Here is a 17,879-nt window from a genome sequence, read left to right as displayed (position 1 = left end):
TCTTTAACTTCATGAAAAATGTTTTAAGAGTTTAATTATTATGTATTTTATATTGTCATTTAAGTTAGATGTTTATATTAGTTGTAAATAGTTAAATCAAATATTTTTGTTAATATAATAATATATGATTGGATGTTTGTATAAAATATTATATTACATTTGATCCATGTTATATAGTTATTCTAACTCAAAAAAAATATACATCAACATTGTTAAGAAAACTATATCAACATAGTTTCTTTTATCTACACTTAACAATACCAAAAGAAAATGTGGCTTTAAATATTTGTGTATTAATAGACACGTAAAAATTATTTATTTATTAAATATGTATCGTAATTAATAAATTTGTGATTAATTAAAATAATAAATATCTCACAATAATGAGATTTCAAGTTCAAAACTTCAAATTCTTCAAATTATAACAAATAATAAATATATAAAACAAAGAACATTTTATAAACAAGATAGTAGAAATAGTAGATAAATATATTAATATTAAATTAAGGCCTGCTACACATACAAGTCTTTTTGGCTTACAAGTCTTACAAATCCAATAAAACACACGCATTACACTTAATTAATGCATTACACACTTCCACATTCAAGAGTAAATAAAACACACGTTATTCAACAACTTTCTGTTTTCAAAGCGCGCTACTCACCATGCATTATGAACGACTCTTCTTCTTCCTCCTCCGTGAAAACAATTTTCTTGCCAAATTTAAAGATAATGGAACTTCAGAAATACACTCAAACAATTACAGAAATACACCCAAACGGTTACAGAAATTCACCCAAACGATTATAGAAATACACCCAAAGGATTTAAGAAATACACCCAAAATTTGTTGAAGTACACCTTATGCATATTTCAGAACTCTTTTTCTTTCTCCTCTTCATCTTCTGCTGCTTCTTTTTCTTCAAAAACGATTTCAGAGCTTGATGTAAAAAAAATGAAAATCGAGAACAAAGAAGAAAGAAAACAGAGAGAAAAACACGTAAATGAAGAAGAATGTGCAGCAAGAAGAAGAAGAAGGAGAAAGAGAAGGCAAGAAACGAAAGAAAAGAAGAAGAGGAAGAGGAAGAGGAAGAAGAACGTGCAAGAAGAAGAAGAACGAGAAAGATAAAGCAAGAAACGAAAGAAAAGAAGAAGAAAAAGAAGAAGAAGAAGAAGAGGAAGAAGAACGTGCAGCAAAAAGAAGAAGAAGAAGAAGAAGAAGAAAGAGAAGGCAAGAAACCAAAGAAAAGAAGAAGAAAAAGAGGAAGAGGAAGAAGAAGAACGTAGACCTTGCATCGCATTTTTAGAGTTTAAACGTTAATTAACTTGTAAAGCATACAAACCCTGATGAATTGTATGCAGGGCTTTTCTCTATTAAAAAAATACAACCTAACTTGCTCGAGTTTTGGAGAGTAATTTTTGTTTCAAGATAAAATAAATATAAAAGTTTTTTTTGGAAGAAGCAACTCAATATAGCGAACAAAACCTTTTTTATGACATTTTTCAAGCCAATAAATTGTTACATACACGAAGCGGAATTCAAACTCCACATTTGTTTAAACGGACTAGTGAGTTGACCACTAAACCAACCCAAGTTGATTACCGAACAAAACTTTTAGTTAAACATTTACAACCCAACTTGAAAATAAAATAATATGCAATCATTTTTTCCACTCTTAACTTGTCAACAATGTACAAATTTCAATTTCTAAGTAGATGTCGTTGTGTGACTTCGATTGTTTAAAATTCAACCAAATAAGTCGTTTCCAAACGTATTAGTCCGCCTTAACCTTAATGGCGTCTTTACATGTATTTATTTTATTTCTTCAAATAGAAAAATGAAACTTAATGGACAAAATTTAAAAAAAAAAGTATAGGTAGACAATTAAAAATATTAAACAATGTGAACAATATTTTGATTTGATTGGTGATTGTTCATGTTGTTCAAAAAAATTATTGATTAGCATTACCCAATTTAAAAAGTCACTAATACCTCAAAAGTTAATTTGTTGGATAATTGTAGATATTAGCTAAAAAGCCAAAAACCTGTTACATTTCGTTCATGCTTCTCAACAATGATTTATGCTCCAATTTTCTTGCATCAAAGTTTGAAATTTAACATGCACCAGGGCCTATTACTATTTTTCTTTCATATTCCCTTTACTATCTCTAAGGTTTTGTAAACCAGTGCATTACATGCCACAAATGATTTCAATCCTCCCAAACATGGCCTTAGTTCACACCTTCAATGTAGCTAAGCACAATGGCCTTTTCAGCCTCAATGCCATGAGCTGAATGATGATAATGGCAAAATATCATTGTTTTCAGAGAAATTTCGCAACTTGAAATTGGGTAATGTCGGATGAGTTTGCGACTAAGCCGGCGCAAAACACAATCGGGGGGTCATTTGCCATAAAAGCATGAAACTGAATAAAGATATTATTACAAGATTCCAGGAGAATCTAACAATACACAGGTCAGACATGGGAAATATGTAAAGTACCGAATCTCCTATATGGAACAGCTTTATTTCCATCTCAAACCAAAAATTGAACACGTTTCCAGTTAGCTCCATTAACGAATTTGACAAAGATATAAGACAACTAATCATTCGACAAAATTACTGCCAATGATAATATTGTTTCCTTATAACTGAAAAAAGAAACCTGAAGGTGGTTTAATTGACGACATCAAGAACCAGCTTGCGAGACTTTAGAACAGACCACCTAAGGCGACGGTAGTAGCCAGCTTGAAGCAATGCCAATGTTAGAACAAATATCCACTTAAATCCCATCTGCACATAGTAGCAGTCTTGTTAGAAATTAAGATCTTTTCTGCTTTGATTTTGGTAACAGCAAAATATTATAAGAAACATACCAGTTTTCTCTCTTCCATCTCCGGTTCGGCAGCCCAAGATAAGAATGACACAACATCTTTCCCCATCTGCAGCAAAACACAACACCAGCAAGAAAATTACCTCCATTCTCCCGTAGTTCATATGTAATACACATTCCGTGATGAGATTGACTGAAAGGAATACTAAACAAACAGAATACCTGAGATTCAGTGGCGGGAGTACCATCCTCATATTCAACAGCACCATCGTTAAGCATTTTAGGCATGGCAATGGCACCACCAGGGAAATAAGGGTTATAGTGCAGACCCTCTCTAATCTATAACGTTATTCAAGAAAATAATAGTAAATGAGTTTACCTATGGTTAAATACATTTTACACTTCATAACTGACAACAACTTGAGTTGCAAAGTAAAAGAAACATTTCATTGTAAAAATGGCAAACATCAAGCTTAGTTGTAAATTGATACGCAAAGAAAATCATGGAAAATGCCAAAGAACCTACAACAAACCCCAGTCTATCCTGCACAGACACTATAGTCATTCGTGCACAAAAAAGGGACACGAAAATTGTTGCGCTGTTATTGCCTTTCCTTGCACAGATTCCAAGCCACAACAGATTTTATAAAAGTTTGTTTTAGCCCTAAACTACGCAATAGATAGTTGGCAAATCTATATAACTTCTTCATGATGCACAAGTTAAAGTGTATTAACTCTCAACAAGTCTTTAGAGAGAACTTTACCGAAACACCAGCAGGGGGATCACGATAACCAGTTAGAAGGGCAAACACATAATTCTGACCATTGTGACGGGCCTGTAAATACAACGTGCAAGAATAATTAAAGATCACATGACAATAGAAAATCTCTTCATTCCTAGCAGATAATAATAGACATTACCTTGGTAATAAGACTTAGATCTGGAGGATAGGCTCCTCCATTAGCAAACCTAGCAGCTGCTTCATTTGCATATGGCTGAGGAAAGCGATCACTGAGTTTACCGGGGCGAGTGAACATTTCACCCTCATCATTAGGACCGTCAACCACCTCAATCTCAGCTGCCATGGCCTTTACTTCATCTTCTGTATAAGCAACACCAACCAAATCACGGTATGATATCAAAGACATAGAATGGCAGGAAGCACAAACTTGTGTATAGACTTGATGACCACGACGAATCCTGTTCAACAAATTAGTTGAATGCAGTAAAGCCAGAGTTAGATTCATAGTTATATAGCATTCAGGTGAAATTTGACACAAATACATAATAGTGGCATAGAGAATTATCAAGATCCACATATACGGAAAGAATGGGCAAAACTCACGATGCATGATCATATGAACTGAGAATGCCAGCATGAGGCCATGGATAGTTTGGGCATGCAAGGCCATGCTCAGCTTCATCAGCTGATGCTGTTGTTGCAAAACCCAAAAACCCAGTGACACTAGCTCCAATCAACGCAAGAGCTCTAAATGAGCTGCTGCCAGTAGAGCCAGCATAATCTTTCTTTGTCATAATGGAAGACATAAGAGAACCATTCTGCAATAAGTATCAAGTAGCTATCAGCAAAAGATACAATCAGCTTATTCCATAGTAGTCAAATTTTCATAGAATCATAAAGAAAATATCGTGTGCAAGAGCACATACTAGTCTGCAAAAACAGCTTAACTCATGTCAAACACCCACCGAAAACTTAAAATGGAAAATAGCTTTCATATGTACTCAAACTTGTAAAAATTACAAATAATGAATCATACTATGAAATTGACATGAGAAGTGAGATTTTAAAGTGTTATAGAAATTGTAATGCTGTTCCAGAGTAATGGGTTAATGTCCAAACTAGTCTGCAATTTGCAATATGACACAACTGAGGCAGTTAATGCGACTTAGAAGTTGCAGCTACATCAAGTGATGCAGATGGAGATTTAAACATTTTGATACAGAAAGCTTAAGACATGAAGACAATAAAAAATTAACTAGAGAAATTATGTCATTTTAGGTCAAGTCACTTGATTGGATGGTAAGCAAGAACAACCACCACGATCAAAGGTTGATTCACTGGATGTGGTCAGCTATGTAAATCAAAAGATGTCATAGTGTGTTACTGTAGCCATAGCTCCTCCTCACACACAATAGACCACCTAGACAAGATTCTACTATATTCTTTACCGTAGCCATAGCTGCTCCTATAACTTCCTCTCTAGTGTACTTATTTCTGACTCTATCTTGTCTGGTTTACCCATACATCCAAAGCAACATTCACTTACTATCCTTGTTTCCTTCTTGTCTTTTCATCTCTCAACACTCAATCCTATATAACATCACATGTCCTATGAACTATAGTTGTGTGATACTTTTCTATCACAAATAACAATCAAAGCACTTCTCCATTTTACCCACCCAGCTTGTGATAAGATGTAAAAAAAGAAAACAAAAATATTTCCACTGAACTTCATTGAAGAAATCCCCATGATGAGGTGCCATGAGAAGTTTCATGTGTATATAGGTAGTATATAAACAGCAGTAGAACACATATTCAAACTGAAGGAATGTGTATGATGAAGCAAGACATGCACAAATTCTGTGTGTAAAAGGCTCAAGAGCAAGTTCCTTGCAAAGGGGGAAGTCCAAACCTATGAGAAGTAAATTATAAACTACAATTGTAGGCATAAGCTTTCGAATCCAAGAGCTTCAATTTATTAGATTAATGATATGGTATTGGTTTCTATTCAACATTATTTTCACATTAACTTAACAGTACTAGAATTAATAAGTTTGATGAGCTCAACAAAATTATTGCACAAATGAGAAATTTGTAATAAGTGATGTTATATGACTTCAAAAGAAAACATTGCTAAAAGGGGAAATCTAAGTAAAGATAAGCTCTAAACCCCCTCATCTCCACCAAAAAAAGGGGCGAAGAAAAGAAGAAGCAGCTATATTCCATTCCCCTATTAACAAAAAGAAGTTAATTTTTCCATCTTCTCAGCCTTCAACTTTTATTTGAAGCAACGACTAGAAAAGTAAATAGTAGAATAAAACTTTCAAGAGCAAGGAGAATGCTTACAGGAGAATGAGATTGGAGTTTCCTTCTCAATAACTGCTGAATTACACCTCCAGCCATCTCGGTTCACACTGAAAATCATTCATAAAAACTTTTAAGATACTACATCCAAACAAGTACGGGTGATAAAGTTCTATAAAATGAGCATTAGGAAAAGTCATAAAGGCAGCATCACTAGATATGCAACAATGTAATTAAGAACCATGACATTTAACCTCTAATATGAAAACATCACAAGAAACTAAGCAGAACATATAGTGTGGATTGTGGTGAGATGATTATAGCAAAGAATCACTTTAAACATTAAATAGGTATCTAATCACTGCTGTTTTGCAATTAGCATTCAAATCACATTGAGATAGCCATTAGGGCCTCTATTGATTTTTGGGAAGTATATAAATTCCATCAAATTTGTTTGTTTTTTTTTTTTTTCTTAAAAAAAAATATCAAACCCTTCTCTTCCGGTTTAAAGGGAGGAATGGAGGATTACCAAATTCAAAACACTAACTTCCCAAATTTCCTCTTTCCAACTAACTTGAGAAGAGAACACATGGAATGATTATATAACATATGAATTTAATTCATTCATGTGTATAAAATGATGCAATTTCAGTCTACTACTACTACTACCACAGATACTTAAAAATTAAGGGCAAAGTGTGGCATTGCATAATCACAACAATGCAGCAGCCTTAGACAAAACAACAGCATATTGCAAATAAATAAAATTGCACGGGGATTTCAATGGGAACAGATACAATAATCTCCTAATAACAAACATAACATGTAAAGAACGAAGCTTTATTATACACCAAAATGGTAAAAAACAATATAAATAAAAAATGAACATGTTTCAATGGTTCTAGATGCAAATAGATAAATACATAAATAAATACAGAGAGCGTAAAATTGAGGAAACACAGAATTCAAAAGTGAGTCAGAGATCCGAGTCACAGTGATAGCTGAACATAGCTCACGGAAAAAAAAAAGATACAGAGAGAGAGGAACGAAAATAGAAACTCACGAAGTGAAACTCGATTGGGAACTGAGGATATTCTATAGATCCAACGAAGAAGAAGAAGAAGAATAAGAAAAATCTAAGGTACTAATGGCAGAGACGAGAGACGGAGACGAGAGAAGAGATTTGGGACACGAACGCTTCTATTGTGGCAGCCACGAGTGCTGCTAGCTCTGGGCTTTGGGCTTTTGGGCTTTGATTTTACGGGCTTTTGGGAGAGATCGATAATGGCGCAAATATGAAATTAGGGTTAGAGAATTGGGCCTACAGGGAAGACCCCATTCCTAATTGAGTAATGGGCCAAAAGCCCATATTATTTTTTGGTGACACAAGTGAACAAACAAAAAGAAATCTTTGCAACCCAAGACCAAAGACAAATATTGATAATCAATTTAAGTTAGTGCTAACTCGTGTGGGGAATTTAAATCTCGTTTTGTGTACATAGTAATTTATTATAACAAATTAGTCTTTGATATGTTGTTTAAGGTAGATAGATGTCTTAGTTCCTCAAATTCAATTTATCGCAATAATAATAAAAAATATCTTTGATAAAATTTTGTGAAGGAATCTGTCAAAGTTAAATTAATTATATTTGTAATAACAAAATTAAGGTTTCTTTTTTGTCCTTATATTTTTGTAAAATTTTTAATTAGATTTTTATTTTTTTCTTTTAATTGAGTCATTGTACCAATTTATTTTTTCAATTATAAAATGTGTAAAATCAGTCTTTTAAAATTTTTTAACTGGACATTAATTTCGAAATTTTTTAATTTTTACATTATATGTGTTTGAAGTTTAAAAATCTAATAGTTGATTTTTTAGGAATAATTCTTTGTATAAAATATAAAATTTTATTCACTTCCACTAAAGTGGATATTTGATATTCTTGTATTAAGAAAATAGAAGTTAAAATACAAAATTATTAGTATATCCTTTAATTATTTTGTTTCTTGTCAAAGAGATCCTCGTTTTACTAATACGGAGTCTATTTTAAAAAATTAAAAAATTATTTAAAAAATTATGTATAATAAATTTGTTTACTAATATAATAATTTGATTTGATATACATATAAATCTCACAAATTTTACGTTTTTTTTATTTTTACTTCATATTTTACATGGTTCATGTTCATACCCTACCCCAATGATAAGGTCCAAGACCCAACAAAAGGCTCAATCCATCACCCTACACCGACCTTCAATCTACGAAGTCGGTGCTTACCACGACTTGTTCTAAAGAAGTCGGGAGCGAGGGATTAGCTAGCAGATAAACCCTCACTCAAGAGGATAACTGCCCCTAAAATCTCTCTAACCACTTCCAGGAGCAATATCTCAACTTCCCTAAGATAAAGGGACGGTTATTCCCCTTAAAAGGTGAAACTACTCCAACGGTGGTTATAGGTTCACCACTATAAATACACTGACATCCCTCAGGTATCTCTAAGCCCAATACTCTCTAGACCTGCTTACACCCTTGCTGACTTAGGCATCGGAGTGTCTTTGCAGGTACCACCCCCCATTCTATCACATACACAACTCGGAGGCGGCTCCCAGACGTAAACCAAGTCGGAGACCGCCTTCCTCTAGCACTTGGGCCTCACAAACAAGCCCAACCACCGTCCGGTTCTAGGTAAGCCCCGGAACATTGGCGCCGTTGCCGGGGACTTGAGAGATCAACCAGTAATGGCGGATAATTCACCAGAAGATGGACATACATCGTCTGATTCCGAGCAAAAAAAATCCAGATACCGGAAACAATGACGCAGACATGACCCTTCATCAAGGAACCAACGACCAGCATAAAGAAGGCACCTTTGGGCTCAAAAATCCAAAGGCAAATTCCTCGGAAGGACGAGAGTCCGGAAAGGAAGGGCCACCCCATGCAACCGAGCTAATGGGGCTGGTCCACGACCACCAAGGTCGTTTGGAGCAACTAGAACAGGAACTAGAACGACAACGAGAGGCAGAGCGAAACCTCAGGGAGGAAATAGAACGACGAAAAGAGTTGAAAGAAAAATTCACAAAGCTTGAATCCCCCCTTAAAGCCCGAGACTCCTGCGACAACCGAGAAGAGTCGCCCTTGGAAGGAGAGGACCCGTTCAGCGAGGACATAATGAGGGCGAAGGTTCCAAGAAACTTCAAAAGCCCTGAGATGAACCTCTATGACGGAACCACAGACCCAAAGCATCATTTAAGCAACTTCAAAAGTCGGATGTATCTGGCTGATGCTTCTGATGCAAGACGTTGCAAGGCTTTTCCGACCACCCTGTCAAAAGCGGCGATAAAGTGGTTCGATAGCCTCCCTCCAAGGTCAGTTACCAGCTTTGAGGACCTCTCAAAAAAATTCCTGATGTGATTTTCCATCCAGAAGGATAAAGTAAAACACGCACCGAGCCTCTTGGGAGTTAAACAAGAGGTCGGGGAACCTCTGCGTGATTACATGGAAAGGTTCAACAAAGCGTGTTTGGAAATTCAAGATCTGCCCACAGAGGTAGTTATCATGGGATTAGTAAATAGACTAAGGGAAGGACCCTTCTCACAGTCCATATCAAAAAGGCACCCGACCTCTTTGAGTGATGTACAGGAGAGAGCGGAAAAGTACATCAATATGGAGAAAAATGTCAGACTGAGAGAGTCGAGTTGGCGATCTGGGCACCCTCCCTCGATAAAAGAAAAGGAGAGGGAACCCAAGAAGAAAGAAGACCTTGGTCTCGACAGACCCAGGAAATATTACTCTTATACTCCTCTAAAGGTTTCTATAGTGGACGTATGCAGAGAAATTTGCAATACTGAAAGGCTGCCGCCTCCTAGGCCCATTAAAAATAAAAAAGGGGGGAGTCGCAGCGAGTACTGCGAGTACCATAAAATATATGGTCACTCAACAAACGACTGTTACGACCTCAAAAATGTAATAGAAAAGCTGACCAGAGAGGGCCGACTTGATAGATATCTCATGGAAAGGTCGGACAATCATGGGAAGAAAAAGCCAGATGACGCAGATAGAAGAGACCCACCACCGCAAACTCCGGAGAGACATATACATATGATCTCAAGTGGATTCGCGGGAGGGGGACTCACCAAGTCCTCTCGCAAGAGACACCTCAAGCGATTCCACCAGGTCGGGAACGAATCGCCCGACCTTTCTACCATCTCATTCACAAAGGAGGATGGGCAAGGAGTAATCCCTGAACACGACGATCCAGTGGTGATAACCATGATCCTGGCCAATGCCCATCTCCACAGAACTCTAGTAGATCAAGGAAGCTCGGCGAACATCCTTTTCAAACCCACGTTTGACAAGCTAGGGTTGGACGAGAGAGAGCTAAGAGCCTACCCCGACACCTTATACGGGCTAGGCGACACGCCAATAAAGCCACTGGAATTCTTACCCATTCATACTACCTTTGGAAAGGGGAAAAAATCCAAAACTCTGAGTATAGACTTCATAGTCATTGACGTAGGGTTAGCATATAATGCCCTAATCGGAAGAGCTACCCTAAATCGACTCGGAGCGGTGGTATCCACCCCCATCTCTGCATGAAATTCCCGACAACAGCAGGGGTAGCAATGGTGCGGGGAGACCAGAAATTGGCAAGAAAGTGCTACAATGAAAGCTTGAACCTGAAGGGAAAAAGCAAAGAGGTTCACACCATAGAGCTCGGCGGTGCAAGGGCCAAAGAAGAGTTGCGACCACAGCCAGGAGGAAAGACCGAGAAAATACAGGTCGGCAAAGAGGAAGGGAAAAATACCAACGTAGGAGCCAACCTAGGGGAAACCCTGAAGCAAGGGTTGACTAAGCTCCTAAGAGACAATTCTGACCTCTTTTCCTGGAAAGCCTCCGACATGCCTGGGATAGATCCCGAGCTTATGTCCCACAAGCTCTCGGTGTATCCAGGATCCCGACCTGTTCAACAGCGAAGGCGCAAGCTCAGCGCGGAACGAGCCCTAGTGGTGGAGGAGCAAATACAGACACTCCTAGAAGCCGGCTTCATCAGAGAAGTTAAATATCCAACATGGCTAGCAAATGTAGTGCTAGTCAAGAAGCAAAGCGGCCAATGGAGGATGTGTGTCGACTACACCGACTTAAATAAGGCGTGTCCCAAGGACCCTTATCCACTCCCAAGTATTGATACTCTAGTAGACTTTAGCTCGGGATATCAATACTTGTCGTTCATGGATGCCTACTCGGGATATAATCAAATCCCTATGTATGAGCCAGACCAAGAGAAAACATCGTTCATCACGCCCCGAGCAAATTTCTGCTACGTGGTCATGCCATTTGGACTAAAAACTGCAGGGGCCACATACCAAAGGCTGATGAACAAGATGTTCGCCCCCCACCTCGGGAGCTTAATAGAAGTCTACGTAGACGACATGCTAGTGAAAACTAAGGAAGAAGTTGATCTCTTGACAGACCTCTCGCAAGTCTTCGACACCATAAGGTTGCACGGGATGAGGCTAAATCCCGCAAAGTGTACCTTCGCAGTAGAGGCCGAAAAATTCCTAGGGTTTATGCTGACGCAAAGAGGGATTGAAGCCAATCCCGATAAGTGTCAAGCTATACTGGAAATGAAGATCCCGACTTGCTTAAGGGAGGTTCAACAACTAAATGGCCGACTTGCAGCCCTCTCCAGGTTCTTGGCAGGATCAGCATTAAAATTCCTTCCACTATTCTCCTTATTAAGAAAGGGAAGCCAGTTTAAATGGATTCCAGAATGCGAGAGAGCGTTCCAGGAGTTCAAAAGGTTCTTGAGCCAACCTCCAATCCTGACCCGACCTCGAGTTGGGGAAGATCTCGTCCTATATCTGTCCGTAGTAGACAAAGTTGTCGCATCAGCCCTGATCAGGGAAGACGAGGTCGGACAACATCCAGTGTACTTCATCAGCAAAGTTCTACAAGGCCCCGAACTAAGGTACCACAAATTAGAGAAATTTGCTTACTCCTTAGTAATAGCCTCACGGAGGCTACGATCTTACTTTCAAGCTCATACGATAAGAGTCCGAACGAACCAACCCATGAAGCAAATCCTTCAAAAGACAGATATTGCAGGAAGAATGGTGCAATGGGCAATAGAGCTCTCTGAGTTTGACTTAAAGTATGAAACTCGGATAGCGATCAAAGCCCAATGCCTCACCGACTTCATAGCAGAATACGCGGGAGATCAAGAGAAGCCAACTGCATGGAAACTTTACGTAGATGGCTCCTCAAACAAGACAGGAAGCGGTGTAGGCATAATACTGGCCGACGAAAGGGGAGCTCAAATAGAGGTATCCCTCAAATTTGAATTCCCAGTTTCAAATAATCAGGCAAAATATGAAGCCCTGATTGCAGGATTGAAGCTGGCATAAGAAGTCGGTGCAACAAAAGTGATTATATACAGTGACTCTCAAGTGGTGACCTCCCAGATAAATGGAGAGTATCAGGCTAAAGACCCGAACATGAAAAGATACTTGGAAAGAACTCTGGAGCACCTCGGGCACTTTACGAAAACCGAGGTTAAGCACATAACCCGGGATCTCAATAGTAGAGCAGACGCCCTATCCAAGTTAGCAAGTACCAAGCCAGGAGGGAATAATAGAAGCTTGATCCAAGAAACTCTCTAAGAACCCTCTGTGGTAAAAGTAGAGGACAAACGAGATGTTCTAGAGGTAACTGGGCTAAACCTTGGATGGATGAATCCCTTGGTCAAATACCTGAAATTCGACATCCTCCCCAAAGAGGAAAAAGAGATTAAGAAATCCGGAGGGAAGCACAACATTACACTCTGGTGAAAAATATCCTTTATAAAAGAGGAATATCAACACCATTGTTGAAGTGCGTACCGACCTCAAGGACCACTGAAGTACTGGAGGAGGTTCATAATGGGATCTGCAGAAACCATCTCGGAGCCAGGTCGCTAGCTAGGAAAGTAATCCGAGCTGGATTCTACTGGCCGACCTTGCAGAAAGATGCCACAGAATTTGTGAAAAAGTTCCAGCCATGCCAAATGCACGCAAATTTCCACGTGGCTCCCCCCGAGGAGCTAATCAGTATAACTTCTCCATGGCCCTTTGTAAAATGGGGGATGGATCTGTTAGGTCCTTTTCCCCAGACCCCAGGACAAGTCAAATACTTGATTGTGAGAATAGACTACTTCACAAAGTGGATAGAAGCAGAACCATTAGCCACCATCATAGCCCAGAGAAGTCGGAGGTTCCTCTACAAAAATATCATCACAAGGTATGGGATACCATATTCCATTACTACAAATAATGGAACCCAGTTCACCGACTCTACCTTCAGAAGCCTGGTGGCCAGTATGAAGATCAAACACCAGTTCACCTCGGTGAAACATCCACAAGCAAATGGACAAGCCGAGGCAGCCAACAAAGTCATACTGGCAGGACTAAAGAAAAGACTGCAAGATGCAAAAGGAGCCTGGGCTGAAGAGCTCCCACAAGTATTATGGGCTTTCCAGACGACGCCACAATCTGCCATTGGAGAAACGCCCTTCCGACTCGTCTACGACGTAGAAGCCATGATACCAGTAGAAATCAGCGAACAAAGTCCAAGGGTGATTCTCCACAATGAGATCGGAAACATACATGGGCACAAAGAGGAGCTTGAACTGCTCCCCGAAGTCCGAGAACAAGCCCAGATAAGAGAAGCAGCATTGAAACAAAGGATGACTACCAGGTACAACAAAAAAGTCATTCGAAGAAGGTTCACCCCAAACGACTTGGTCTTGATCAGAAACGACTTTGGAGTCAACAAATCGGGGGAAGGAAAACTTGCTGCTAATTGGAAGGGACCATACAAAATTAGTGAGGTCTTAGGAAAAGGTTATTATAAGGTGATCGACCTAAACGGCACCAAGTTACCAAGGTCGTGGCATGCTTGTAACTTGAAAAGGTACTATAGTTAAAAGTGAACTCTACTCCCTGATGTACTCTTTTCCCAACTTCACGATTTTTCCCCAAAAAATCAAAGGATTTTTTCTGAAGAAGGGTTTTTAACCAGGCATCACAGTAGAGACTAAGGGAAAATAGACTATCAAAAGCCCTTAGTAGCAGTAAAGTACCTTCCCAAATAAATAAAGATCTTTTACAATATCTCTTATAAATTCCTTCTCATTTTTTTCTTTCTATCTACGAAACGCGCCGACTTAAGCTCGACAAAGCGTGAAAATCCCATGAACCGACCTAAATGGTCGTCATGATAAAACGACGAGGTACAAGTCGGTGTAAAGAGGTTATAAAGGTTGATCGCGAAGAACTCGGAAACATTCCGACTCATAAGTCATAATGAAGAACCGAGCAGCAAAGAAAACGCATCACAAAAGTAACCTAAGTCATAGGAACTCAATAAATTCTGAAATTGAGTATAAGGAATACCAAAAAGAGATCGAAAAACCTATAAAAAATGTCAAAGCTAAATACTGTCCTAAGTCCTTAGAGAAAAAGAAAAAAGGACAGACGGCCTCAAAAAAGGTTTTTAAAAAGATCAAAAGGGTTTCTCAAAAAAGCTAAAAAGCATGCACGCAAAAGGTAACTTAACCCTTATCCAAAAAAGGGTATTCTTTCGTTAACTTAAAACCCTTATTCAAAAAGGGTAGTTATAAATATTTTGTTTACGGCCTTAAAAGGCTAAGAGAAATGTCAGAGAACGACCACCACAACATGAAAAAGAGTTTAAAAAAGGGGAGACCCACAGGTCGGGCCCCCATATAGCCAATAAATGTTTTAGAGAACATCACCACCAGAGCCGAAGAGAGTAGTCGGATCACCACCAGAGTCGAAAAGAGCAGACGGAGCGCCATCAGGTCCAGGGAGAGAAGCATCCATGGGAGACGGAGAGGAGGTTCTGTGAGACCTTGAGGAACTTGGAGCATCCTTTGGACGAGGAGGGGACTCAATGATTCTCTGCCCCCGAGTCTTCAAATCTGACTCAGAGACAACCTCGGGAGCAGGGGGAGAAACTATGGCACCATCAATGACAACCTTGTCAGGATCCAAAGGAGAGAGATCCAGGTCGGGAGCAAGGACCCCACCCTGCTCCTTAAAAATCCTCCAGGCCTCCTCGGCTCCTTCAGCAAAGAGTCCTCCAACTCGGCGTAAGTATTCCGAGAATTCAACAAGTCCTTCCTCACCTCCACGATGTCCTTGAACAAGCTCGAATAACTCTCCTGCGCCTTCTTCCTCAAGCCCTCCTCCATATTGCATTGGACTTGTAACTTGCTCTTCTTCTCCCGAAGACCATCCCTCTCCTCCTTCAACTTAGCGACCTCCTCCTTCAACTCCTTGTCATTTTTCTGATATATGAGAAGCCTTTCCTCTAACTCTTCAACCCTCGAGGTTGAACCCAGAGAGTTAAGAGGAGTCTTCTAAAAAATATCAAGAAACTTGGTGCACACCGCCGCCGCCCTGACACTCTCCTGAGCCAGAATAGTGAGGTGGTTCCGGATAGAAACATCATCCATACCTATACGGGTATGAGGATAGATGTATTTTCGGATAAACGCAGGAGCATCCACCTTAGCCTCACCTTCAAAAAAAGAGCTAGACTCTAAGGTCTTACGCTTCTTCTTCTCTGACTCAGGAGAAGGTCGGGGGGGAGGGGGCGGCTGAGAAGAAGCCGAGGAGGAAATAACGATAGGTCGAGAAGGGGTCCCCAAATTTTGAGAAGAATGAGGAGGAGGAAGAGAGGAGCTAGTTACCCTGGCACCGCCGGTCCTGGCACGAGATCTCGCCTTGTCCTCCTGGACTCTCTGGTAAGACTCACTGGAATTCTTCTTCGCCATCTCTGTAAAAAAACAATTAGTAACCAAAAAGTCAGCGAAACAAGTCGGTAAAAACAAGTCGGAAATAAAGTAGATCAATAAAAAAGGCTACCTAGTTGTATCTGGACAAAGGGCGGCGACCCCTGGAGAGATTTTTTGGTATCCAAATATGGGGCCCTCCCCCACACTTCTCGGAGGAATCCCACAACGGCCGCCTCCACCTCATCCAGGTCGTCCAAACCATATTTCTCACATGAGGAAGCCTCTAACCAGTATAGAGGAAAGCAAGGAGAAGAATTCTCATCCAAGAAAAAGGGGTGGTGACCCTCTACGGCTTGAACTCTGAAAAAGTAATTTTTAAAGTCATGGAAGGATTCATCAAAAAGGGTGAAGACCCTCCGACCTTGTATAGCTCGGAAGGACACCCACTGCTGCTTGTTATTTTGCCCACTGAAGGGCTTGGTCATGTGGAAAAGAAAAAAGAAAATCATCAAAGAAGTCGAAAAGTCTAAGGCATGGCTGACAAACTGATAAATTTTCAGAAAACCCCAGGAATTGGGATGAAGTTGGGTAGGTGCAACACGACAGTGACGTAAAATAGCAATCTCAAAATCAGAGAAAGAAAGAAAAACGCCCAGGCAGGTGATCATGCTCTCATACATATAAAAGAAATGAGGGACTACCTCCAAAGTCCTATCGAAGCAAACCCGGTCTTCTGGACCCGGGACAAGCAGTTCATACTTTGGCTCATCCTCATCAGAGGTGCAGAGCTGGTGACGAGTGCGAAGATCAGTAATAAAATCAGTGTCAATCCAAGGTTCCTCCCCTAAGACTGTGACATCGACCCACTGAGCAAGAATTTCTACGGAAGACATTTCTTTTCCTAAAAAGGGTTAGTGAAACCTACAAAGGAAAAAGAAAAGAAAAGAAAAAACATGGTCTCTAAAGGGGGTACGGAATCAAACAGAAGCCTACAAATCAACTTCTCTCTCTCTAAAAAATAAAAGCATGCAAACAGAAAGCACGTTGTAAAAAGAGAAGAGAAGAAAAGACTAACCTTTATCTAGAAATAAGGTAGAAGAATATGAAAGCCTTCAAACAAGGAATGCCCCACGAACGGATGAGAAGAAGAAAATTCGAAAAATCGCAGAAACGAAACAACGAAAGAGAGGAAAAATATTTATAAACACGTTAGGAGCATAATGGTAAAAACAGAAGCGGTCATTAATGAGTGCACCGTTACCAAGGTAATCAATCCCTACGCGAACCTCTAACGGACGCGACGTTTGATTAGACGTAACCGTGAAAATCAAAAGCCATGAAAAGTCACGTCGGCTCCCAATGATCACGTCGGTTCCCTCCTAGGTTGGCTACGATCCCGAGTAGAATACTCGAACCCAAATCTTAAAAGAAATTGGGCTCGAGTAGGGGCACTGTTCATACCTTGACCCAATGATAAGGCCCAGGACCCAACAAAAGGCCCAATCCAAAGGATTGAGACTCACCCTACACCGACCTTCAATCTACGAAGTCGGTGCTTACCACGACTTGCTCTAAAGAAGTCGGGATCGAGGGATTAGCTGGCAGATAAACCCTCACTCAAGAGGATAACTGCCCCTAAAATCTCTCTAACCACTTCCAGGAGCAATATCTCAACTTCCCTAAGATAAAGGGACGGTTATTCCCCTTAAAAGACGGAACTACTTCAACGGTGGTTATGGGTTCACCACTATAAATACACTGATATCCCTCAAGTATCTCTAAGCCCAATACTCTCTAGACCTGCTTACACCCTTGCTGACTTAGGCATCGGAGTGTCTTTGCAGGTACCACCCCCCATTCTTTCACATACACAACTCGGAGGCGGCTCCCAGACGTAAACCAAGTCAGAGACCACCTTCCTCTAGCACTTGGGCCTCACAAACAAGTCCAACCACCGTCCGATTCTAGGTAAGCCCCGAAACAATTCATAAAAAAATTACTTTGACTAAATAGAATTGTACAACTTTTTTTTCCGCCGCTAAAAAGGTTTAACACATAAATTTAACATTGACGACCAACGTGAACATCAACAGAGTAGGTAATTAAAATTTATATATATATTTGTCTATTGTATTTGATATCTAAAATAGTACAAAGATATAGAAATAAAAAACACAAAGGTATATCTGAAACTAAATA

The 17,879-nt window shown here is 39.8% G+C and overlaps 1 protein-coding gene across 1 annotated transcript; it reads right to left on the bottom strand.

Moving 5' to 3' along the window:
• Positions 1-2,407: 2,407 nt before the first annotated feature.
• On the bottom strand, positions 2,408-7,277 carry LOC112796025 (cytochrome c1-2, heme protein, mitochondrial). The gene is made up of 8 exons (XM_025838274.2): positions 6,946-7,277; positions 5,925-5,992; positions 4,182-4,396; positions 3,757-4,036; positions 3,600-3,671; positions 3,058-3,174; positions 2,879-2,944; positions 2,408-2,795 (listed from the first exon to the last, which is right to left on the bottom strand). Exons 2-8 carry the CDS (start codon positions 5,979-5,981, stop codon positions 2,679-2,681), a joined length of 924 nt encoding a protein of 307 aa, XP_025694059.1. The 5' UTR covers positions 5,982-5,992; positions 6,946-7,277; the 3' UTR covers positions 2,408-2,678.
• Positions 7,278-17,879: the final 10,602 nt, after the last annotated feature.

Source organism: Arachis hypogaea, chromosome 1 (assembly GCF_003086295.3).
Source record: "Arachis hypogaea cultivar Tifrunner chromosome 1, arahy.Tifrunner.gnm2.J5K5, whole genome shotgun sequence".
NCBI classification, from domain to species: Eukaryota; Viridiplantae; Streptophyta; class Magnoliopsida; order Fabales; family Fabaceae; genus Arachis; species Arachis hypogaea.
The sequence above is the reverse complement of the archived record's forward strand: the minus strand, read 5'-3'. Positions and strand labels throughout refer to the sequence as shown.

What these genes read in the sequence shown, in the direction of transcription:
- LOC112796025 (XM_025838274.2), bottom strand. Translation starts at nt 5,981, where the DNA reads ATGGCTGGAGGTGTAATTCAGCAGTTATTGAGAAGGAAACTCCAATCT. An exon ending in AGTTCATATGATCATGCATC is followed by an intron (nt 4,037 to 4,181) that starts GTGAGTTTTGCC and finishes TTTGTTGAACAG; the next exon opens with GATTCGTCGTGGTCATCAAG. An exon ending in ATCCCCCTGCTGGTGTTTCG is followed by an intron (nt 3,175 to 3,599) that starts GTAAAGTTCTCT and finishes ATAACGTTATAG; the next exon opens with ATTAGAGAGGGTCTGCACTA.